General features: G+C 40.0%; 1 protein-coding gene across 2 annotated transcripts in view; it reads left to right on the forward strand.

Annotated features, from left to right (window-relative positions):
* LOC126101042 (anoctamin-5-like) overlaps nt 1–26,974 on the forward strand; it is a 398,169-nt gene that overhangs the window by 287,658 nt on the left and 83,537 nt on the right. For both annotated transcript variants that reach the window (XM_049911706.1, XM_049911707.1), the window contains one exon: nt 5,552–5,721. In XM_049911706.1, coding sequence (XP_049767663.1) covers nt 5,552–5,721 — 170 coding nt within the window. The remainder of the gene's footprint in view (nt 1–5,551; nt 5,722–26,974) is intronic.

Below are 26,974 nucleotides of genomic sequence, written 5' to 3' on the forward strand. Positions count from 1 at the left end.
TCTATCAGAGTAGGATAAGCTTGTGACATGACTGGAGCAAGAAGTGCTGGGTGGGTGGACTAAGCAGGTCTTGCATTTGGATCTTCCACAGACATATGACCCCTGTGGCAGGGAGTGAGGGTGAGCGTATGGACAGATGCAAACAATTTCACAGGTTTCCACCATCAGGTTGCCCTTTAATCGGTACTTACGTATCTTAACAATAAAAAAGAGATAAAAAGATTTTTGTTAAAAATGGGAATTACATTGCTGATCAGTCAGTTATATCAGCACAGGCACTGGGGCACTTTCCACTGAATTGAAAAATGGTTTCAAAAACAAATCAGAAACAAATTTAAGGTTGGCAGTGTCCTCAAAACTTTTAGAAAACTGCCCTTCTAATTGTTTTAAGGTCACAATAAATTCTTCAAACCTTGTGTTTTTTAGTGAGCTTAGCCAGGTCTGAGATGTGGGCATGGATGTGGAAAACCAACAGGACTGTGTCAGAATTTGTCTCTTCTACAATGTGATTTTCTTTTTAACTGCATCCCCCATCAAATGGGAAACAAGTAGTTTCTCACCTTGCAGTACTTATAGTGTGTAGTGTGCAGAAAAGTCCACTTAAAATGTGTGGTCTGATATCCATTCCAGATGTTCTAATTTTTGTTCCTGCACTTCTTTTTCCTTCATAAATTCAGCAAGAGCAATTAAAAAATAAATCGTTCAGGCCATGTCCCTTGACTTAGCTAGCATACTTTGCTGTAATATATAAAGTCTCCATACTCTTCATTCATTTCTATTGAAAACTGTTACAACTGACAATGGAATAATGTGTGTGACTTCAGAAATGTTGCTATTTGTACCACCAATTTCTTCATGTGTTCCATACCAGCTAGTTTAGCACAAAGTGGTTCTTGATGTGCAGAACAGAAAATCTCGCCTGTCAATTGTTGCTGTTTTTTGTTCTTTCATTGTCAATCAAATTTTTAAATTCTTTCTACATAGTATTGTAATGTCGTTTCATAGCAGATTTTCAGTAACTGTTGATAACGCCACTGTATAATAGGTAATAAGAAATCTTATCCCTCTCTCCTGTCATTCAGATCATTTTTAAGGGCTTGCTATGATACATTGCTAGACTGCCTCTTTTTGTGGAAACATACCATTGGAACTGTGAATGTTCTTCATACCATGAACAAATAGCAGAAGGTAAACTGACACCACAATTCTGCCAAACTGAAGAGAGTTATGCTGAACAAAAAATTCCACACCTCAATACTAAATGAAAAGTTGCGCTATACTGGGTACTTCCGAACAACCTGAGACAGGCTGAGCCTCGTCCCACATGTGGCCCACACATCTAATTAGCATGCAGTTTGGCACACTATGGCCAGTCCTGTTTTAGAGTGTGTTAACAGTATGAAAGGTAAAGAAATGTGAAGAAGTTTGCCTCTACAGAAAAACAATTTCTCGTTGGGTCTGAGATATGGGCACAGATGTGGAAAACTAACTGAAGGAGAAATATCAGAATTTTGATGCTTATTCATTAAAACTTGATGAAACAATCTGTGTAAGAAAGTATACACAGCTTGCAATATTTGTGCTGCTTGTTCACTTGGAAGTATAAGTTTTGAATGAACTGTTAGATGTTATGCCTATGGATTATACAATCACAGGTTGTGATATATTTTAGATGGTACATGAACCATTGAAAACATGTTTGCCACAGTATGTTATGGCAGTGTGATGAAGGTGATGGTACAATGTGTAAATTTTATAAGGCATCATGGCCAAATCAAAATTTTGTTGCAAGACCTGGAAGCAACATATGGTGATGTACCCTATCATTGTGCAGCATGAAGCCTTAGTAGAAACAAAGTTCTCACCACACTGTTTGCTACTTGGAAGGAAATTGCCCTATTTATGCAACTGAAAGGAGAGACGCGGCCAGCACTCAGTGATGAGAAATGGATTTCAAGCCTGGTCTTTCTCACTGCTATCACAGTACCCATAAATCAATTAAATTTCTCACCCACAGAAAATGACACATATGATAGAATCAGTGAATTTTTGGAAAAACTAAATCTTTTTGACAGGCAGATTGCTACAGGAAACCTAAATTTTTGAAGACCTTTCATTGCTATAATTATCTTCAGACTCATGCTTTGGAGCTTATCAACAAAATATTGTGAAACTCTATCAATCTTTTCAGACCAGGTGTAAAGACCTGTGTAGCGTACAAAATGAATTAAAACTACTTAGCATGCCCAATTTCTGCTGCACCATATACTGTGCCTTTGGAAATGCAATTAGAACTGATTCATCTGCAAAACTGCTTTTCATCTGCAAAATTGCACTGTGCTCAAGGGCAGATATTACAACACAACCAGTTTGTTAAGATAGTAGTTCATGATGCTCATGCTGAAGCATTTCTGAAGCTGCACAGGAATGCAATACTATCTATGTTTGTCTCCAGTGGTGGCTGCTGTGTAACAGCACAAGAGCATGTGGACACCATAATTTTCGACACCTTGCAAATTTATTGGTTATTTTTGTTTGAATGCTGTTAAACGTAACATAGATGCTGCAGTCTGAAAGGTAGTGGCACTTAAATCCACCATGTTACTGCTTCTCTAGTGTGCACAGTTCATGGTGTGTGCAGCAAGCCCTTGCCACTCAACTAGAAGTTTACCTTAGTGCCACCAGGTGGTAGCTCAAGGTGGCAGACTTTTATCCTCATTTGCTCAGCATAAATCCTGCTGGATGATACCACACTCCTCAGATATACTAACTCACTCACTATATACTGCAGTGAAATTATATTGGACATGAGTGTATTTTAAAGTTGTACAGTAAACTTGTTTTATGTGTTTCTGTATGAGTTATATAGTTTATTAAGTTGTGAGTTTTATCTGTGCTGATGAATCATTTATTCATACTTCTGAAATCTGTTGATCTTAATGGTGAGTCAGATTTATATGTGCTGTAGGCCCACATTGTATATATGAAAATTCATGTAAAGCTGTTTCATTGGTTTCTCTGATTTTTCACTTAAATGTGGGACTGATGGTGGTGTGCTTTAGGCCCTTATGGATCTGAGTGTCTCATTTGTATTGTAGCCGAGTGACCATGTTTGTAATCATTACTACTTCAGTTTAATCATTTCCACATTTGTGTTTGGAGTTGGTTGTTTACCATGCAGGAATGGGCTTTTGTGTGCAATGTAAACATGGGCTATGTTGAATTTATTTTAAATGCTAACATTAAATGCTAACAGGAAAGTAAAGCTGTGAGGATGGGTCATGAGACATGCTTGGGTAAATCAGTTGGCAGACCACTTGCCCACAAAAGACAAAGGTCCTGAGCTCGAGTCCTGATCAAGCACCCATCTGTAATCTTACAGGAAGGCTTGTATTAGCACTCACTCCACTGCAGAGTGAAAATCTCTTTCTGGGAACAGAAAAGTAAATTACCAGGAAAAGTTAGCTGCGAAGGAACTAGGGCCTCCGAGAACAGATCCTTTGCCTGTGAACATGATGAAATCAAATAAGCATGACTACAAGTGAACATTTAACAAGGAAGTGTACAGTTAGCGCAAGTTGTTATGTCACAGCAGTGTAAGAATATCTGATTTTCAGCCCAGAAGTAAATTTGTGAACTAATATATCTGTTGGGATCTTGTACGTTTGTCCAAAAAAATGGGAAAGCATGAAAACTCCCACTTATACAAAAGTCCAAAATGGAGAGTTGTGAAAACTTACACATTATTTCATCCTAAAATGTACTTAATTATGTACAAAACCATAAAATCCCACAAAACAATTATTTATTTTGTCAGATAAGTTATGCATCATCATCATCATCATCTTCTTCTTCTTCTTCTTCTTCTTCTTCTTCTTATTATTATTATTATTGTTGTTGTTATTATTATTGGCATTGGCTTTAGCTGTATAAACTTGTTGATAAGCATAACCCTTATACAGCAGATGCTATTAAGTTCACACTCTCAGATTTATCTGGTACACTTACAAGCCACCACTGTTTGGCTCAACATATTGTTGTCAGCAACTGTTTTCTGTTATGTAGAAGATAAAAACATTGAAAAGTCCCAGCTCCACAACCCAACATTGAATAATATTCTGCATCTTATGACAGCAAGGTGTCTCACTCCTTATTTTTAGTCTCTTGTAATCAAAATGAAATGTCTTTTGTCACAAACATAATAAAATATAAGTATTTTCACTTGGATTAAATTTTTCTGTTAAACACATCCTGTTACAATGCATTTGCTTTGGTCATGGTCTCCTCACTACCTGATACTGTTATGTGTCGTGTTGACTATTCACACATGACCTGTTAGTCCACCCCTGTCTGCTTACAGCAGGCTCCCTGACTGCCCCCACATGTGCAGTTTGCACACCACTGCCTGGCTGTGTCTGTGAGCAGCCAGCTGCCCACCTGTGGGCATGCCCACTGGAATAGTGTAATCTGTGGTGTTCTTCCGGAATGTATCAGGCAGTTCCTCCACAATTACTGTGTTTCTGAAATGAGATGGAGAATGGTGATTAATATTTCTGTGTAATCAGAGGAACCTGTAATTTTCCCCTCAGCCTTGTGTTCCTCTCTACTATTCCCTTTACCTTTCTTTTCTCTTGTTCTTTCTTCATCTCTGTTTATCTATGTCTTCTCGCATTCCCTTTTTCACTTATCTCTGACTTGTGGACAGTCTTCCATACCACTTACCATGTCTCGGATTTTTCAGATTTTATTTGTTTTGTCTATAGCTGATTTCACTCTTTGTTGTGTTGCTATGATGGTTTACAATGAGTTGAGAGAGATGTACCTGAGTAAACTTTTAAAACATCTAAATAACTTGTTATGTTTTGCCGTCTTTATATCTTCGTTGATTGTCCTTTTTGTCAACATACTTCGTTGCTACACTGGTTGAAAAACGAAGTTTGTAATTCTGACACTGAATACTGTAAATAATGTTGAAATAAATTAGAAAATCAATTACATACATAAAACTAAGCACAAAATTAGATATGGTGTTATATTCTTTAAAACTGAGGGCCAATCTTTCTCTTTTCTGAAAATGCAGATTATACTCACATATGTTAATGGTAATTGGTTAAAATAAAGAAAATGAATTTAAGGAGACAGATGACAAAACAAGAGGGGAAGTCAAAATATCCCAGCTTGCTTCATCACAAACTGTCATCTATGTTCTTTCTAGTATTCTTCTAAACAAAGTAAATTCTTGATTACAGTGTCCATTGCTTCCCATCATTCACTTTTATTTGATTCTATCTCTTGCTTCATGTCTCTTGGCTACCAATTTTGGTATTATTTTTGTATTTTCATTTAAAATGCATACATTTATTTACCACTGTTCTGTATTCACTCTTTTCTCACAGAAGAACTACAAACCTGCATTCATTTATTTCACTTTGTCTAAAATATACTCTCTCTGTCAAACCTGCCTTAATTTTATTTGTAATTTTTATTTCTTGAATGAATGAATAGTATTTGAGACACTATTTATTACAGTGAATGTTTGTAAATCTTACAGGGACGATTTTACACTTACCCAGGAGATGAGGAAATATGGGAGTCACCAATCAAAAGTATGAGTGCTGATATCTGTGGACCAGCTGGCTGCATGTCAGATTTGCTTATCCAGCTAGCAATTATAATGGTTGGCAAACAAGTGTACGGAAACGTCATAGAAGTTCTAACGCCGTAAGTAATTACTGTTTAAAATTCATACTGTCTAAAAAGTGAAGTAAAAACTGAAAGTTATGAAGATAAATTGAAGAAAATGACTCAAGAGAAATGAAGTTGGTGAAAATTATGTAATGTAAACTGAAATCTATATCTGGTTGGTAATTATAACAATAGTGTGAATAATTGAAATGCAAAAGATGAAAATACAATATGATTACTCATCATGATTGAAAGGGGAGGGAAGCTAAGAGATATGAAGCACATAGACGAGACAGACAAGATGTGTGAATCTGGGATTGCAGAATAGTAGTAATTTATGGAGGAACCAAAGACAATTCATGGATGCGTGTGTTTGTGTGATATGGTATTGCAGACTAGGTTGGTGAAGGTTATGAACTAATGGAATTCAAGCAGTTAAGGTTGCATCTCTAAATAAGACATTTGGGAGTGATGAAATTGGAAGAGGAAAGGAGAGGGAAATGCTGGGGACTGTATTGTTTATGTGCCTATCAGCAGTATTAAATATGTCACTTCCCAAAATTAAGTTCTGACCAGCAATTTTGTCTTATTTTTAAAAATAAAAAAATAAAAAATAATAGTAGTATAGAATGAAATTAGTGATAAAAACCTGAGCTTCATAAATTCAGCAAGAGCAATTAAAAAATAAATCTTGTTCTGTGACTGGTGAAAAGATTAAATTTGTGGTAAAAAATAAAAGCCACATTGCTTAAGAACTATGCATCGAGTATGAACACAGGATTGAGGGACAGGAAGTTGAGATGGGTATGTGCAGAGCATGTAAACAGTTGTGTGGTCACTATCAGGTAAATCACACTCTGGAGAAGTATATGCTGAGTAAATGGATGAGTGGAAAAGACCCGCTGTTGTTTAATAGCAAAATTTGAGAAAAGCTGAGGAAGCAGAGAATATTGTAACCTTAGACAGAAAAGGGTATAAAAGTACCCACAGGGAAAAGTTAGTACAAATTCATCCATATAAAAAAAAAAAAAAAATTAAAAAATCGACGCACACAACATACAATTTCCACATCATATGTTAGCAAAATATCTTTCTGAGAACCTGAGAAAATTTTGGTCCTATGTAAAATCACCAAGTGGGCTGAAGGTCTCTATACAATCACTTGTCAACTAGTCTGGTGTGGCAATATAAGGTAGCAAAAGAGAAACTGCATTTTTTTCTGCATTTAAAAAGTCATTCATGCTAGAGCAACATACAGACATACCATTGTTTCACCATCACACAGACTGCTGTATGGAGAACATAGAAATAGGCATCCCTACCATGGAGAAGCAACTGAAAGTGTTGAAAAACAGTAAGTCACCGCTCTGGATGGAATCCCCATTCAGTTTTACATAGCACACTCTACAGCATTGGCCCCTTTCATACCGGGCTGGTTTAAGGCCCAAGCAATACAAGTCACCACTTGTGGTGCGAAGCTGAGAGGGGCACCAGAGGCACGACAGTTAAATTTCTACATAGTTGGATGACAGCTAGTAGTGGCTGCATGGAATCACAAACTGAGATTTGTATAGAGTGTGTATCAAAGTTAGTAGCAAAAACTGATAGGTGTGAAATTGTATGGCAGAAAAGAGGCAGAGGGGAGAGTAAATGTTTGTAACAAGTATTCACCTAGACGGTCTCAATACGTTGAGTTCATAATCCAGTTCATGACAGTCATTCACTGTGTAAAAGGTGCCAAAAATTTAGTGACTAACTACATGTCATCCAACTACATTTCTTGTACTCTGGGGTTAGCAGAGTTTATAAACTACAAAGAACTCACTGCAGAGCAGGGCATGGACCTGCAGTTATGACAGCTGTTAAATGAATTGTTTACAGGATTAAACCTTGAACAAATTTCTGTGCCCAACTCTAAGCCGAAACTGAGGTGTGAAGTTTCCCGGGCAAGGCCCGATCATATGTTTTTAAGAAGTTCAGAAAGACAGCCTTCGACAGTGTCCATAACGTACCTCACATGGGGGACAAAATTAGATTACTTACATACTACTTTGTGAGACCTTGTACGAGGAAAGAAACACATGTGTGGGCATGTTCATGCATTCCATGTCAACAAAGTAAACTGGGCCATCATGTACACACCACACACACCTTTAAGGGGCACCAGCTACATTCACACACATTCACATTGACTCAACCGGTCCTGGTTCACCATCGTAGGAGATACTTACTCACAGCAGTAGATAGATGTACACAATGAGTGCAAGCAACCTTGATTACTGATGTATCATGTGAAACTAATGTGAAAACTATTATGTGTAATTCATTGCACATTTTTGGTGCCCTCTCCCCATTACAACCAATCAAAGCCAACAGTTTGAGTCCAATTCGTTCCAGGAACTGGCCAAACTGTGCAATTTTCAACAGCACCACACATCCAGCTATCACCCTGCTAGTAATGGTATGATAGAACATTCACACAGGATCTTGAAGACATCGCTAACATGTCACAAAGGAAAGTGGACAGACTCCCCTTAGTTCTGTCAACCCTTTGAATGGCATATGTAGTAACCAAGTAATACACGAAACTGATCCAAGTAACACAAATATGGTTTTATTGATAAACTTCTGAACGATAATGGAAATAAGCCTCTTGTGACCCCACATCTAATATGACATCAGAAACATACAGAAGATGCAACATAAGCAATACACAGAACGACTAATGTGAGCGTTGTAAACTAAAAGAACATAGTGAGTGTGAGTCAGCACTGCTCTGCTTGTATGTGGGCATGAATGGCCAGTAGACAGCATGACAGAGACCATGCCATGTGCACGCTTCTTACAGGCAGCCTCCATTGGCTGGCCCTTGCTGATACAGTGGGCAATTGATTTAAGTACTCATGCATGGTGATACTACACTTGGTGCACTCACACTCATATGCACTAGTAACAGGATACCGATCCCTCACACGAAGAGGATGTCCAGGCAACGAGAGACACATCCATTGGATCCAGAGTGGTGGCAGCCAGTGCCAAAGGCGGTGCGAACGGTATGCCAAGAGGGCAGTGAAGCATAAAGATGAAATGCGTGGAGACATGGGCAAGCATGGGGGCAGTGGGCCAACACGGTGCCTGATGACAGCATGGTGAGGAGGGTGCCATTGCCATATCTGCATCATCATCAGCAGGCAAGTCCCAGTGCAGAGGAGACGGGGCTGGACACATTGGTAAAGATGGCTGAGGTGATGATGGTGAGGGACCCACTGGAGGTGGCCCGACTTGAACAGCTGGCTGCAGCAACAGATCCAAGGCCAGAGATGGACTTGTGCCCAGTTCTGGGAAGCTGAAACCCCAGGGTTCTGCACCTGGAGGAGGCAGCCAATGTATGTGGGCACCTGCACAGCAGGCAAAGACAGGCTTTAGGCAGAGGGCGGCAAGGTGGGCTATGGTGACAAGGGCCACATTCACAAACCAGTAGCTTCCGGTGCAGAGTGAGGGTGCAGCTGATCGAAGTGGCATGCCACCAGGCTATCGGCAGTATTGACATCACAAAGATGGCACCACCATCGGCAGATAAAAGTGTGTGATATTCATTTGGGCTGGTGACCAAACCCTTGCACCCGACTGGCAATCCAGACATGAAGTGGTGTATGAATCTGACCGTGGCAGGTGTGGCACAGGCCACAGAAGGTGGAGGAGCATGCACAGCTCTTGGCTGTGCAGCAACTCAGCTGGGGTCCCCCCTCCCCATAGGCATGAACTGATGGCGCTAAGGAAATGGAGAAGGGTGTCATCCAGCGAACTATCCACAACAAACCTTCCCTCATTTGGAACTTGATCATACACACTAGTTGATCCATCTCACCATTTGATTGAGGGTAGAATGGTGGAGCCATAACATGATGAATTCCGTGACAGGAACAAAACAATTGACAGGTGTGAGAAATGTACGGGGGGCTCATTACAAGAAACCCCCCATGAGCCATAGACCTTGCCGTTGGTGGGGAGGCTTGCGTGCCTCAGCGACACAGATAGCCGTACCGTAGGTGCAACCACAACGGAGGGGTATCTGTTGAGAGGCCAGACAAACTTATGGTTACTGAACAGAGGCAGCAGCCTTTTCAGTAGTTGCAGGGGCAACAGTCTGGATGATTGACTGATCTGGCCTTGTAACATTAACCAAAACCGGCCTTGCTGTGCTGGTACTGTGAATGGCTGAAAGCAAGAGGAAACTACAGACGTAATTTTTTCCGAGGGCATGCAGCTTTACTGTATGGATAAATGATGATGGCGTCCTCTTGGGCAAAATATTCCGGAGGTAAAATAGTCCCCGGGCGAGGACTACTCGGGAGGACGTTGTTATCAGGAGAAAGAAAACTGGCTTTCTACGGATCGGAGCGTGGAATGTCAGATCCCTTAATCGGGCAGGTAGATTAGAAAATTTAAAAAGGGAAATGGATAGGTTGAAGTTAGATATAGTGGGAATTAGCGAAGTTTGGTGGCAGGAGGAACAAGACTTTTGGTCAGGTGAATACAGGGTTATAAATACAAAATAAAATAGGGGTAATGCAGGTGTAGGTTTAATAATGAATTAAAAAAAATAGGAGTTCGGGTAAGCTACTACAAATAACATAGTGAACACATTATTGTGGCCAAGATAGACATGAAGCCCATGCCTACAACAGTAGTACAAGTTTATATGCCAACTAGCTCTGCAGATGACGAAGAAATTGATGAAATGTATGACGAAATAAAAGAAATTATTCAGGTAGTGAAGGGAGACGAAAATTTAATAGTCATGGGTGATTGGAATTCAAGAGTAGGAAAAGGGAGAGAAGGAATCATAGTAGGTGAATATGGATTGGGGGTAAGAAATGAAAGAGGAAGCCACCTGGTAGAATTTTGCCCAGAGCATAACTTAATCATAGCTAAGAACCCTGGAGATACTAGAAGATATCAGATAGATTATATAATGGTAAGACAGAGATTTAGGAACCAGGTTTTAAATCGTAAGACATTTCCAGGGGCAGATGTGGTCTCTGACCACAATTTATTGGTTATGACCTGTAGATTAAAACTGAAGAAACTGCAAAAAGGTGGAAATTTGAGGAGATGGGACCTGGATAAACTGACTAAACCGGAGGTTGTACAGAGTTTCAGGAAGAGCATAAAGGAACAATTGACAAGAATGAGGGAAAGAAATATAGTAGAAGAAGAATGGATAGCTTTGAGGGATGAAGTGGTGAAGGCAGCAGAGGATCAAGTAGGTAAAAAGACGAGGGCTAGTAGAAATCCTTGGGTGACAGAAGAAATACTGAATTTAATTGATGAAAGGAGAAAATATAAAAATGCAGTAAATTAAGCAGGCAAAAAGGAATACAAACGTCTCAAAAATGAGATTGACAGGAAGTGCAAAATGGCTAAGCAAGGATGGCTAGAGGACAAATGTAAGGATGTAGAGGCTTATCTCACTAGGGGTAAGACAGATACTGCCTACAGGAAAATTAAAGAGACCTTTGGAGAAAAGAGAACCACTTGTATGAATATCAGGAGCTCAGATGGAAACCCAGTTCTAAGCAAAGAAGGGAAAGCAGAAAGGTGGAAAGAGTATATAGAGGATCTATACAAGGGCGATGTTCTTGAGGACAATATTATGGAAATGGAAGAGGATGTAGATAAAGATGAAATGGGAGATATGATACTGCGTGCAGAATTTGATAGAGCACTGAAAGACCTAAGTCAAAACAAGGCCCCGGGAGTAGACAACATTCCATTAGAACTACTGACAGTCTTGGGAGAGCCAGTCCTGACAAAACTCTACCATCTGGTGAGCAAAATGTACAAGACAGGCAAAATACCCTCAGACTTCAAGAAGAATATAATAATTCCAATCCCAAAGAAAGCAGGCATTGACAGATGTGAAAATTACCGAACTGTCAGTTTAATAAGTCACGGCTGCAAAATACTAACGCGAATTCTGTACAGACGGATGGAAAAACTGGTAGAAGCCGACCTCGGGGAAGATCAGTTTGGATTCCGTAGAAATCTTGGAACACGTGAGGCAATACTGACCCTTAGAAGCTAGATTAAGAAAAGGCAAACCTACGTTTCTAGCATTTGTAGACTTGGAGAAAGCTTTTGACAATGTTGACTGGAATAATCTCTTTCAAATTCTGAAGGTGGCAGGGGTAAAATACAGGGAGCAAAAAGCTATTTACAATTTGTACAGAAACCAGATGGCTATTATAAGAGTCAAGGGACATGAAAGGGAAGCAGTGGTTGGGAAGGGAGTGAGACAGGGTTGTAGCCTCTCCCCGATGTTATTCAATCTGTATATTGAGCAAGCAATAAAGGAAACAAAGAAAAATTCAGAGTAGGTATTACAATCCAGGGAGAAGAAGTAAAAACTTTAAGGTTCGCCGATGACATTGTAATTCTGTCAGAGACAGCAAAGTACTTGCAAGAGCAGTTGAATGGAATGGATAGTGTCTTGAAACGAGGATGTAAGATGAACATCAACAAAAACAAAACAAGGATAACGGAATGAAGTCGAATTAAGTCAGGTGATGCTGAGGGAATTAGATTAGGAAATGAGACACTTAAAGTAGTAAAGGAGTTTTGCTATTTGGGGAGCAAAATAACTGATGATGGTCGAAGTAGAGAGGATATAAAATGTAAACTGGCAATGGCGAGGAAAGTTCCTCTGAAGAAGAGAAATTTGTTAACATCGAGTATAGATTTAAGTGTCAGGAAGTCGTTTCTGGAAGTATTTGTATGGAGTGTAGCCATGTATGGAAGTGAAATGTGGACGATAAATAGTTCGGACAAGAAGAGAATAGAAGCTTTCGAAATGTGGTGCTACAGAAGAATGCTGAAGATTAGTTGGGTAGACCACGTAACTAATGAGGAAGTATTGAATAGGATTGGGGAGAAGAGGAGTTTGTGGCACAACTTGACAAGAAGAAGGGATCGGTTGGTAGGACATGTTCTGAGGCATCAAGGGATCACCAATTTAGTATTGGAGGGCAGCGTGGAGGGTAAAAATCGTAGAGGGAGACCAAGAGATGAATACATTAAACAGATTCAGAAGGATGTAGGCTGCAGTACGTATTGGGAGATGAAGAAGCTTGCACAGGATAGAGTAGCATGGAGAGCTGCATCAAACCAGTCTCAGGACTGAAGACCACAACAACAACAAGGTACAAGGCAACCACTCAGTAGAAAAAACCCTCAAAAGCATATGAATTGTGATCTCACCACCATTGACGCATACCCAAGAATGTAAGGAAACTGGGAAAATGCATCCACAACCAAGAGTCAATAGGAATATAAGAATAGACCCACAAAGTTTACAGGAATGCATTCCCTTGGCTGATGTGGAGTGGGGCGTGGGACAGAGGCACCTGGGAGCCGCTTATTTTTGGACACACTGCTCACAAGTCGCAACAAAATGGACAACTTTGCCATCAATCCCTGGCTGAAAAACATGTCTTTTAGCCAATAGTTTACTGCATGTATCTCCCCAATGGCTCTGGTAAAGAAGACATAGAACATCATGCCATATCATGACAGGAATGATTATTTTGGGAGAGAGGTCTTTCAGGGACAACAGCAAAACACCACCAAAAAATGAGGTGACACTATAAAAAACAGAGGCGACACTGTAAGAAAAAATAGTTGCACATGGGATCCAACCGACCCAGTGATTTATTTGGCCAGACATTAAACAAACCGAATCACCTGGTGGAGAACCAGTCTGAAGTCAACAGAAGCTACTATGTGCGAGCTTTTAATTGGAAAACCCTCGACTACAGGCTGCATTTTGGAATCAAGATGGAAGCAAAGCAATTTTTCATGATCATAGTCAAGATCAGGACCCACAGGAAGGTGGACAAGGTGCCTGCATTGGCATGTTTAGACATAGGTTAAAAATGGATTTCTTAATTGCAACAAGACAAGAACAGCACCCTTGCATTATAGGCATTGTGCTACCTTGTCAGGCAAGGAAGTTTAAGGGTTAAACAAGTGAACCATGGGTTTATGGTCAGTGATAAGGTGAGACTTGGAGAAAAAATAAATAAATCTGGAGAGCATCGATTATGGCAAGAGCCTCTTTTTCCACCTGAGAGTAATGCTGGGCTGGCATGAGAGATTTAGAGGCAAAAACAACAGGTTGTTCAGAGCCATCAGCTAGGACCACACCAAGACTATATTGTGAGGCATCAGTCACCAAAACTAGGTTCTGGTCTGGAGAGAATGTAGCTAAACAAGGGGCTGAGAGTAGTTTGTATTCAACATTGGAAAAGCGTGTTTGCAATCTGGACTCCAGCAAAAAGATACATTTTTGCGTACCAAGGCGTGCAATGGATGGGGCAATGTAGCTGCCACTGAAAGGAATTTATGGTAGTAGGCTATCTTTCCTAAGAAGTCCTGAAGCTCCTTCGAGGGGTGAGGCGTACATGTAACAGGGGAGGTGTGGTCTGGCAGACGGCAAACCTCATCCCGCAAGACCTTGAACCCCATATAGACAATAGAAAGTTGAAAAAAACTGAGATTTCACAAGATTACACCATAAGCCTGCAGACTGCAAGATAGAAAACAAAATGCACAAATTTTTCAAGTGATCAACCATGCAGGAGCATGTGACAACAATATCATCAAGATAATTAATGCAATAGCAGGTGTGCTAACAACACCAAAAAGATGGCACAAATATTGATAGAGACCACAAGGAGTATTCAAAATCAGAACTCTCTGAGATTCTTTGTCCACAGGAACCTGCAGATATGCTTCAGACAGATCAATTTTAGAAAAGTTCTGGTGACCCAATATGTTTGACAACAGTTTCTCCTGGCATGGGAGAGAATACTTATCCATGATCGATTGTGCATTGACAGCAGTACTGAAATTACCTCAGAGGCAAAGTTTCCCCAATGGCTTCTGAACTAAAACAGTAGAGATGACCATTCCCTATGCATAATTGGTTGCACCACCCCTAGAGGTTGAAGACTGTATAAATCTGCTTTCACTTGACCTATCAGGGTGACAGGAGTAGGCCATGCATGATAAAAACAAGGCAGAGCCTTGGATTTCAAAGAAATGTGAGCAGAAAACTTCATAGCACACCTTATACCTTCCTGAAACAAGTCCAAAAACTCCTCAAACAGTGTCTCCAACTGGGAATATGGTATATGATTGGACACAAGTTGAAAGGCATTAGCGACAGAAAATCCAAGTGCCTTAAATGCGTCCATCCAGAGCAAGTTCTCAACACTGTCATCAGCAACCACCAAAAATGTAATGGAATGAACCTCTGACTTGTAAAAGGCAGATACCGTAAATTGTCCCGACAGCACAATGTTCTGTTTGTTATAAGTGACCAGATTCTGCATGACTTGCATCAACTGCAGTTAGTGTAAACTCACATGAGTTTGAAAATTCAATATCATTGCTCCAGCACCTGTGTTGACCTGTTGAGCTGGAAAACATGGCGAAAAACATGTAGCTTGATAAACAACATTGGAGAAGTCACAAGCATTGGAGCTGCACAGTGTATGTCCATGTCCATATCCTGAGCAACCCTCAGCATACGGCACATGGAGGTGATATGGCCTTTCTCCTGGCAAGCGTTACAAGTAACCCAGTGCTTAGGGGTTGCCAAACTTTCTTGCTGTACAAACAGAAAAGACAAATGTAAACAGAGAATGCTGACCCTAGTGCTGTGGCAATTGTGGCTGCTTTGACCAGTCTTGGTCTGCTTGACGCTGGACCAGCATGTTTACTGCCACCACTGCTGCTTCCTCGTGCAAACCACCTGACTGGGCACATCTTGTGATACTACTGCCACCTCACCCCACAATTCAACTTGGTCACCCACTGCCCGAGATACTTCAAAAGATTGTGCTATTTGCATGATTTCTGGCAATGATGGGTTTTCACAGAGTAAAGTCTTGTGGCACACCTCCTTGTCTGTAGCTAAACAGATAATTGTGTCATGCACCATACAGTCTGCACGAGAGTCATTGTGGGCATCAGTAATTGATTGACACTTACGGCTAACACCATCAAGTTTGGCTGCCCAGGCCCTGTATGATTGGTTTGGTTTCTTGCAGCATTGGTAGAATTCAACTTGCACCCCTATGACAATAAAACATACATGTTATCAAAAGCTGTAAGTAATTGTAAAGCAGTGAGCTGACACAGTAATTGATACACCTTAGATGGAATCCATGACAGGAACAAGACTTTGCATAATTTTTGAGTCTACAACACCAAAAGCCAAAATTCCAGCTGAGTGCTTAGTGCCAGCAGCACTGTCAGACACAGAGGAACTTTCACAGTTGGTTCAGCCATTAAATCACCACTACACCAGTATGCATTGTGTATGCCATACCTGACATGGCAGTCATCAAGTCTTTGTACACAGAGACTCATACAGCTGCTCTTGTTTGATGCTGCAAATGGACTCTAGCACATCACCACCACAGCCACCATACACTGGCCATTTCCTGGTGTTGAGTAGAGGCAAGCATACCACAGGCATATTGTACATTGACACACCACTTAAAGTATTTATTGAACTTGTCAAGACAGCATGCATTTTACATCCACAACTAAAATCGCTCAAAAGAGGAAAGGCCTCTGGACCTGATGGGATACCAGTTCAATTTTACACAGAGTATGTGAATGAACGTGCCCCCCTTCTTGCAACAGTGTACCATAGGTCTCTAGAAGAGTGTAGTGTTCCAAAGGATTGGAAAAGGGCACAGGTCAGCCCCGTTTTCAAGAAGGGATGTCGAACAGATGTGCAGAACTATAGACCTATATCTCTAACGTTGATCAGTTGTAGAATTTTGGAACACGTATTGTGTTCGAGTATAATGACTTTTCTGGAGACTAGAAATCTACTCTGTAGGAATCAGCATGGGTTTCGAAAAAGACGGTCATGTGAAACCCAGCTCGCGCTATTCGTCCATGAGACTCAGAGGGCCATAGACACGAGTTCCCAGGTAGATGCCGTGTTTCTTGACTTCCGCAAGGCGTTCGATACAGTTCCCCACAGTCGTTTAATGAACAAAGTAAGAGTATATGGACTATCAGACCAGTTGTGTGATTGGATTGAGGAGTTCCTAGATAACAGGACGCAGCATGTCATTCTCAATGGAGAGAAGTCTTCCGAAGTAAGAGTGATTTCAGGTGTGCCGCAGGGGAGTGTCATAGGACCGTTGCTATTCACAGTATACATAAATGACCTGGTGGATGACATCAGAAGTTCACTGAGGCTTTTTGCAGATGATGCTGTGGTGTATCGAGAGGTTGTAACAATGGAAAATTGTACTGAAATGCAGGAGGATCTGCAGCGAATTGACGCATGGTGCAGGGAATGGCAATTGAATCTCAATGTAGACAAGTGTAATGTGCTGCGAATGCACAGAAAGATAGATCCTTTATCATTTAGATATAAAATAGCAGGTCAGCAACTGGAAGCAGTTAATACCATAAATTATCTGGGAGTACGCATTAGGAGTGATTTAAAATGGAATGATCATATAATGTTGATCGTCGGTAAAGCAGATGCCAGACTGAGATTCATTGGAAGAATCCTAAGGAAATGCAATCCGAAAACAAAGGAAGTAGGTTACAGTACGCTTGTTCGCCCACTGCTTGAATACTGCTCAGCAGTGTGGGATCCGTACCAGATAGGATTGATAGAAGATATAGAGAAGATCCAATGGAGAGCAGCGCGCTTCATTACAGGATCATTTAGTAATCGCGAAAGCGTTACGGATATGATAGATAAACTCCAGTGGAAGACTCTACAGGAGAGACGCTCAGTAGCTCGGTATGGGCTTTTGTCAAAGTTTCGAGAACATACCTTCACCGAAGAGTCAAGCAGTATATTGCTCCCTCCTACGTATATCTCGCGAAGAGACCATGAGGATAAAATCAGAGAGATTAGAGCCCACACAGAGGCATACCGCCAATCCTTCTTTCCACAAACAATACGAGACTGGAATAGAAGGGAGAACCGATAGAGGTACTCAAGGTACCCTCCGCCACACACCGTCAGGTGGCTTGCGGAGTATGGATGTAGATGTAGATGTAGATGTCAGATGCCTCGCCATCACCAAACAGTTCGGAGCAACCAAATTGTACTTCTCAGATGCCAGACTACACTGTCCTAACTTCAGGGCCGCAGCAGTGCAGTAACCAGGGCCACGCCAGTGCAGCAACCAACAGCTGACACTTTTGCTGCCTCCATGATGCTCGACCAGCACAAGAGCTGTTCATTGGATTAAGTTGAAGCTTCAAAATGTAGTGGATGCTGTGCACTATAGCATGGGAAGGGGGTGGGTGAGAAGGCGGGGGGGGGGGGGGGGTATGCGAGGGGGGGGGGGATTGCTGTGTGGCAGTGATACATTTTCATGGAGTTGTGCATCATATGAGAAGCAGGTGGTACAGTAGATCTCTCTGGCATGTTTTGTGTGTTATTTTTGCCATATTATAGAATTTCCTGTTTTGGAGTTTAAGTTTACTTCTGTATCTTCTACTTTCAGAAAGAAAAGTAACTTCTGTACATCCCAGAACTATGCACAGTTATTTATGTGGACAAATTACGAGCTCACAACTGTTTATTCTACTGGTAGACACTATTTGTTTCTAAACACACACTCTTTATAGAGTTTACGAAGCGCTTTACAGCTGAGCCAGGGTTTCCAATAGAGTATTACAATCTTTTACTGACTTTATATTTATTTACATTGATTATTGTCTGCAGTCATCAGATGATGACTTTTGCAAATATCATATGATGTACAAGGTTAATAGGTGTTATTTTTATGTATGAAGGTTTAATACCATACATATAAAATTTATCTACAAAGTTTAATACATTATGTATATAGCTTATAATCCTTCAGTTAATGTGATATTTATTTGCAAGAAAAGATTTTAATTTTGTTCTAAATACATCCTCAGTATGTGCCCTTATAGGGTGTGTAAATTTGTTGTACCACATTGTGCCAATGATACATGGACTGTGGTCTGCCATTTTTTAGTTTTGTTCTTTGCCTGTTATAACTGTGCTTATTTGTGCTTTGTGTTGTAATTATGTGCATCATAACATTTGGGTATGTCATCCTGATACGCTTTACAGAAAAGTGATGTGCATGCATACGCGCGCGCGCGCACACACACACACACACACACACACACACACACACACACACACACACACGTACACAGTTAGATATTTATTTTAGATAAGAACATCATGACAGGTCTCCTTGTACTTCAGACCTTGTGACAACCTAGCAGCTGTCTTTTGTAGCACTAGCATTCTGTTCAAGTGCACATTGACAGAACAATTCTACTATTCTAGCACATAATTTAAAAATGGGAAAATTTTCCAATAGTATACTGTTTCCACTGTTCTATTACATACTGTATTGGATAGGTGACTAAACAAGTACATTGTGTCCATACAGGAATGCCCTGCTATATATTTTAATAGCATAAAATGTAGGCATTGCAGAGTGTTGATTCAAGTCACAATTAAAGAGTAACTCAGTTTTAGATGATGTTGTTCTCCTGCTTGCAATGCAATGCAGGCCACATACACAAAATGATGACTCCCGAGCTTAAAGGGTTTTGTGTTATGCCGTTTGCCATGAGCGAATCTTTAATTTCAGTTCAACATTTTCTTTTTTTTTATTTTAGTTTTTTCTGTGATCCTCAATGTGGCAAAACATCCATCACTGGTATAGCCAGTTTGAAGTGGCCAGAACAGTGTGTAAAGGGAAAACCATGGGACAACCAAAAGAGTCTAAACAGGATGTTGACTGTATCAGACCATCTTACCTTTGATGTTCTAAAAAGTCTATTCAGAAAGCAAATCTTCATGTACTTCAATTGCCATAGATGACAGTGTGGGAGGTTCTAAGAAGTATTTACACGTGCGTCCATACTGATTACAGATGGTACATCCTGTAAAGGCGGGTGACTATGCTGTACGTTATAACTTTGCAAGTGAAGTGTTGCAGTGGAAAGATGACCTTTTAAGTGTTCAGTGATGAAGCACCTTTCAATCTAAGTGGTAAGGTAAATACCCATAATATTCTTATGTGGGATCTGACACCGTCATGAACTTGTACATCATCAGGGAGATTCCCCAAAATTAAATGTTTTCTGTGCTGTGTTCTGACTTCGCTGAAGCTACCATTAAAGGGATGGCTTATCTGAACATATTGCAACAATGGCTCTTTCCTCAGTTAGAAGGTGCACCTGAAAAATTTATTTGGTAACAAAATGGAGCTCCTTCCCATTGTCATGTCTTTGTATGAGAGTGATTGAACATCTCTGACTGTTGGATTATCTGTAATGGCTAATATAACAGAGGACATCCACATTCACCTGATTTCACATCATGCAATTCTTCCTTTAGGGCTTTATAAATTATTGTTTCTTCATTCTGCCACTATCTAATGATATACCAGGGTTGAGATACAAAACTGAAAAGGCTACTGTTATTTCTATTGCTTACTCAGATTCGTTAATCAAAGTTTGGGAAGAATTGGATAAGGTTGGACATATACTTGGGCATGTTATGCCATCAAAACTGGTGCCAGAGACAGGGAATCATGTGGCATTGTTCTGAATGTCTTGTCCGAAAATTACCGTGAGCAGATAGTTCAGAGTACCAACTCGTGAAGGTAACATCTTAGACCTCCTGGCAACAAACAGACCTGAACTTACCGAATCAGTTAAAGTAGAGGAAGGTATCAGTGATCATAAGGCTGTGACAGCATCTATGACGATGGGTCCTACAAGGAATATTAAGAAAGGTAGGAAGATATATTTGCTCAGCAAGGGTGACAGGATACAAATTTCAGAATATATCAGCAGTCAGCATCAAATATTTGGTGCTGAAGACAAAGATGTGGAAAACAAATGGAAAAAATTCAAAGGCATCATTCAATATGCCCTAGAAAAGTATGTTCTGAGTAAGATTTTAAGGGATGGAAAAGATCCACCCTGGTTTAATAGCTGTGTCAGAAAAGTGCTACGTAAACAAAGAGCCCTTCAGCTCAGATTCAAGAGAAGTAAAAACCTAGCTGAATGAAGCAAAAATGAGTGCAAGGAGAGCAATGAGAGAAAAATTCAATGATTTTGAAAGTAAGACATTGTCAACCAACCTGAGTAAAAACCCTAAAAGATTTTGTTCATATGTAAAATCAGCAAGACGTCTATTCATTCTATCAGCGACCACACCAGCACCGAAATGGATGCTAACAGAGAGAAGATCAAAATACTGAATTTGGTCTTCGAAGTTGTTTCACCGCAGAAGATCATAACACTGTCCCTCCTTTCAATTGCCGTACAAACATAGAAATGGCAGATATTGAGACTACAGAATTGAAAACCAGCTACACTCACTTACTAGTGGAAAGGCTTCAGGACCAAATGAGATACCTGTAAGATGCTATAAAGATTATGCAAAAGAACTTGCTCCCCTTCTAGCAGTAATTCATCGTAGACTGCTTGAGAAAGAAAGGTAATTAATGTTATGTGTCGACAGAAGTGCCGACACAGTGTTATTTAGAAGGGCCGAATAGGCACGCTATCAGCTCACCCAGAATATCGTGAAGTCTGAAACAGGATGCTCAATGAATGCTAATAAGAAAAGTACGTTGCTTTGGGAATACTTAACTTTAATCCATCCTTTTGGTATACATCGTTTATGGTGAATACAAGTAAGACTCTCTCCAGATATGGTTAACTGCACCTTGCTAGGTCGTAGCTATGGACTTAGCTGAAGGCTATTCTAACTGTCTCTTGGCAAATGAGAGGAAGGCTTCGTACGTCTAGTCGCTAGCAATGTCGTCGTACAACTGGGGCGAGTGCTAGTCCGCCTTTCTAGACCTGCCATGTGGTGGCGCTAGGTCTGCAAGTACTGACAGTGGCGACACGCGGGTCCGACATGTACTAATGGACCGCGGCCGATTTAAGCTACCACCTAGCAAGTGTGGTGTCTGGCGGTGACACCACAATTAACAACTGGAAAAAAACAATGGTCATTCCCGTTTTTAAGACAGGTAATTTATCGTAGATCGCTTGAGAAAGAAAGGTACCTAACAACTGGAAAAAAATGATGGTCATTCCCATTTTTAAGAAAGGCTGTAAGACAGATCCACACAATTATAGACCTATATCATTGACATCAATCTGTTGTAGAATTATGGACAATGTTTTACGTTCAAGAATTATGACATTTTTGGAAAAATATAAAAATCAACATAGATTACACAAACAGAGGTCCTGCAAAACTCAGCTCACTTTGTTCCTCCATGAGATCCACAGTGCAGTGGACAATGGTGCTCAGGTTGACGCCGTGTTCCATGATTTCAGTAGGTCATTTGACACTGTCCTGCATTGGCGTTTAATGAAAAAAATACAAACTTACAGAGTATCACAGCAGACCTGCAATTGGATTCAAGACTTTCTTGCAGATAGAACTCAATACGTCACTCTTAACAGAACTAAATCGACAGATGTAAAGGTAGTATACGGAGTACCACAGGGAAGTGTGATAGGACCGTTGCTCTTTACAATATATATAAATGATCAAGTAGAAAGTGTCGGATGCTCTTTAAGGCTGTTCACAGATGATGCAGTTGTCTATACCAAGGAGCAACACTAGATGACAGTAACAATTTGCAGAATGTCCTGCAGAGAACTGATGAATAGTGCAGGCTCTGGCTGTTGACCCTGAACATAAATAAATGTAACATACTGCGCATACATAGGAAACAAAATCCACTACTGTACAGCTACACTACTGATGACAAACAGCCTTTAGACAGCATCTACTGTAAAATATCTAGGTGCAACTATCCAGAGTGACTTTAAGTGGAATGACCATATAAAACAAATAGTAGGAAAAGCGGATGCCACACTCAGATTCATTGGAAGGGTGTTAAGGAAATGTAACTCATTCATGAAAGAAGTGGCTTGTAAGGCACTTGTTTGCCAGATTCTTGTGTATTGTTCATCTGTCTGGGATCCCTGTCAGGTAGGACTGACAGAGGAGATAGAGAAGATCCAACGAAGAGTGGCGCATTTCGTCATGGGACCATTTAGCTGGCAAGAGAGTGTTACGGAGATGCTAAACAAACTCCACTGGCAGACATTACAAGAGAGGCATTGGGCATCATGGAGAGATTTACTATTGAAATTTCAGGACAGCATTTTTCAGTATGAATCAAACAACATATTACTTCCCCTCACATACTGACCATGAGGAGAAAATACGAGAAATTAAAGCCAATGCAGAGGCTTACCAACAATCATTCTACCCACGCACTATTCGTGATTGGAACAGGGTTGGAGGCATCAGAAGTGGTACCAAAAGTACCCTCTGCCACACACCATTAGGTAGCTTGCAGAGTATGATGTAGATGAAGATGCTGTATAACTAAAGATGCACATACTTAACACTTCTAAGAAAAGGTATGTTAGTTTACCTTCAGTTTGATGTATGATTTGTCTTGATTAATAATCTTAATTAAACTGTTATAATGTGCCATTGAAACTCGAACAGTCTTTTGTTGACACCCTGTACAATGCACTACTTATTTTACTACATACAAAATTAACATGACAATTATTATTGGTTATTCCATATAAATCTTGCTGCAATTAATAAAAGAGAGTCCCATACCAGATGCATTTCACTTTTATATACAAAGCCACTTCTATGGTCATGCTGGAAATATGGATACATAATATGTTTGTACCTTTCTGTATTTATAGATTTAAAACAGTATTTCTTTATAAAGTTGGCTTACAGATTACTTACAGTGTTTCTGCCTCTTGTTTACATATTCTGCATACCACAGCTTTTTCCTTTATTGTTGGTGGAGGTTGAGAACAAAAGAAACTTGGTTATACATTGACTTTTGGAAATTTTTTGCGTAGTTTGAAATAACTTTTTGTTACACTGCATTAGCACTATTTGCACTTCACCTCACTTTACAGAACTTCATAACAGAAATAGAATAAAGTAGTGGATACTACGTTACTGAGCTTAATATTATTTTTATCAGATTTTTTAAATATTACATAGTCTATCCTACTGGAGGGTAAATCTGTTACTGTGGTGTTTGAAGTTACTGCATTTGCAATACTGTATGAATTTAAGACATCTGATAATTTTAAATTACTAATGACACAAGAATTTGCATCAGTCAATTCTAAAGCTTCGTAATGAGTCAGTGACTCAGGGGATATTTACTGACAGATTTTAATAAACATTAGTAACACGCATCAGTGGAAACAGAGATAGTCAAACCACCTCCATTTACAGGCCACTCACGCCTGCCTGAATTTTCAAATACTCTTGAGGAATTGGCCTACAACACAATGTTGACTGGTTTTTCCACTGGATAACTTGAAGAGTACCCCTCAGTTTGGTTTTTCATTCAGGACTTTTTACAGAGAGAACTACATAAGATCTCACAGATGAGATCCTTTCAGAATTTGACAACAAACTCTAACTTGTTGATATATTTATTGTCCTATAAATTGCCTGTGTTTATGAGGACCACAAAATTCTGCTTGTTATCCAAGAGTTATGACATTAAAGCACGAAAACCTTCATAACCAAATGTGGAGGCCCATGTTCACTAATTGCGCCATAGGGCTGAAAATATAATCACAATTGGTGTGTATGTGGTGGTGGTGGTGGTGGGGGCAATAAATTAAAAAAAATCAATTTTGGAGTCCCAGAAGGATCATCATTCTGCCTATAATTACATAAATGACCTACCAGTGGCTTTAATGGATAGGTAAAAACTGTGATGATGACCAGTGACACTAAATTTAAAGCAAGGACTCAATCACAACAGTACCAAACTAACCAAACAGGCTACTTTTAGTTCTTAATAACCAGTTTTAAGTAATTTTCCCACAAAAAACCCATATTATGGAAACAGAAATGAATGTAAATGGACTGCTGATACCAGAAATATATATTAATAATCATTAGCTAAGTGTGCGTTATATTGCCTTGACCTCTGGAACAAGCAGTGTGACGTAGTGTTTAGTATCACTGGACAATGTGTTACAGCCACTAGTTCAAACCCAACAGCCAGTAGTTATTTAATATTTATCACATCTGGCAGATTCTGAAAGTATTTTATGGTTTTATTCTTTGTATACACTGTAATAATAGATGTTTTTTTTTTTTTTTGGTCATCAGTCTACTGACTGGTTTGATGCGGCCCGCCACGAATTCCTCTCCTGTGCTAACCTCTTCATCTCAGAGTAGCACTTGCAACCTACGTCCTCAATTATTTGCTTGACGTATTCCAATCTCTGTCTTCCTCTACAGTTTTTGCCCTCTACAGCTCCCTCTAGTACCATGGAAGTCATTCCCTCATGTCTTAGCAGATGTCCTATCATCCTGTCCCTTCTCCTTATCAGTGTTTTCCACACATTCCTTTCCTCTCCGATTCTGCGTAGAACCTCCTCATTCCTTACCTTATCAGTCCACCTAATTTTCAACATTCGTCTATAGCACCACATCTCAAATGCTTCGATTCTCTTCTGTTCCAGTTTTCCCACAGTCCATGTTTCACTACCATACAATGCTGTACTCCAGACGTACATCCTCAGAAATTTCTTCCTCAAATTAAGGCCGGTATTTGATATTAGTAGACTTCTCTTGGCCAGAAATGCCTTTTTTGCCATAGCGAGTCTGCTTTTGATGTCCTCCTTGCTCCGTCCATCATTGGTTATTTTACTGCCTAGGTAGCACAATTCCTTAACTTCATTGACTTCGTGACCATCAATCCTGATGTTAAGTTTCTCACTGTTCTCATTTCTGCTACTTCTCATTACCTTCATCTTTCTCCGATTTACTCTCAAACCATACTGTGTACTCATTAGACTGTTCATTCCGTTCAGCAGATCATTTAATTCTTCTTCACTTTCACTCAGGATAGCAATGTCATCAGCGAATCATATAATTGATATCCTTTCACCTTGTATTTTAATTCCACTCCTGAACCTTTCTTTTATTTCCATCATTGCTTCCTTGATGTACAGATTGAAGAGTAGAGGCGAAAGGCTACAGCCTTGTCTTACACCCTTCTTAATACGAGCACTTCGTTCTTGATCATCCACTCTTATTATTCCCTCTTGGTTGTTGTACATATTGTATATGACCCATCTCTCCCTATATCTTACCCCTACTTTTTTCAGAATCTCAAACAGCTTGCACCATTTTATATTGTCGAACGCTTTTTCCAGGTCGACAAATCCTATGAAAGTGTCTTGATTTTTCTTTAGCCTTGCTTCCATTATTAGCCGTAACGTCAGAATTGCCTCTCTCGTCCCTTTACTTTTCCTAAAGCCAAACTGATTGTCACCTAGCGCATTCTCAATTTTCTTTTCCATTCTTCTGTATATTATTCTTGTAAGCAGCTTCGATGCATGAGGTGTTAAGCTGATTGTGCGATAATTCTCGCACTTGTCAGCTCTTGCCGTCTTCGGAATTGTGTGGATGATGCTTTTCCGAAAGTCAGATGGTATATCGCCAGACTCATATATTCTACACACCAACGTGAATAGTCGTTTTGTTGCAACTTCCCCCAATGATTTTAGAAATTCTGATGGAATGTTATGTATCCCTTCTGCCTTATTTGACTGTAAGTCCTCCAAAGCTCTTTTAAATTCCGATTCTAATACTGGATCCCCTATCTCTTCTAAATCGACTCCTGTTTCTTCTTCTATCACATCAGACAAATCTTCACCCTCATAGAGGCTTTCAATGTATTCTTTCCACCTATCTGCTCTCTCCTCTGCATTTAACAGTGGAATTCCCGTTGCACTCTTAATGTTACCACCGTTGCTTTTAATGTCACCAAAGGTTGTTTTGACTTTCCTGTATGCTGAGTCTGTCCTTCCGACAATCATATCTTTTTCGATGTCTTCACATTTTTCCTGCAGCCATTTTGTCTTAGCTTCCCTGCACTTCCTATTTATTTCATTCCTCAGCGACTTGTATTTCTGTATTCCTGATTTTCCCGGAACATGTTTGTACTTCCTCCTTTCATCAATCAACTGAAGTATTTCTTCTGTTACCCATGGTTTCTTCACAGCTACCTTCAAAATAAAAATTTGTACCTATGTTTTCCTTCCCAACTTCTGTGATGGCCCTTTTTAGAGATGTCCATTCCTCTTCAACTGTACTACCTACTGCGCTATTCGTTATTGCTGTATCTAT

This window comes from Schistocerca cancellata, chromosome 9, assembly GCF_023864275.1.
Source record: "Schistocerca cancellata isolate TAMUIC-IGC-003103 chromosome 9, iqSchCanc2.1, whole genome shotgun sequence".
Lineage (NCBI taxonomy): Eukaryota > Metazoa > Arthropoda > Insecta > Orthoptera > Acrididae > Schistocerca > Schistocerca cancellata.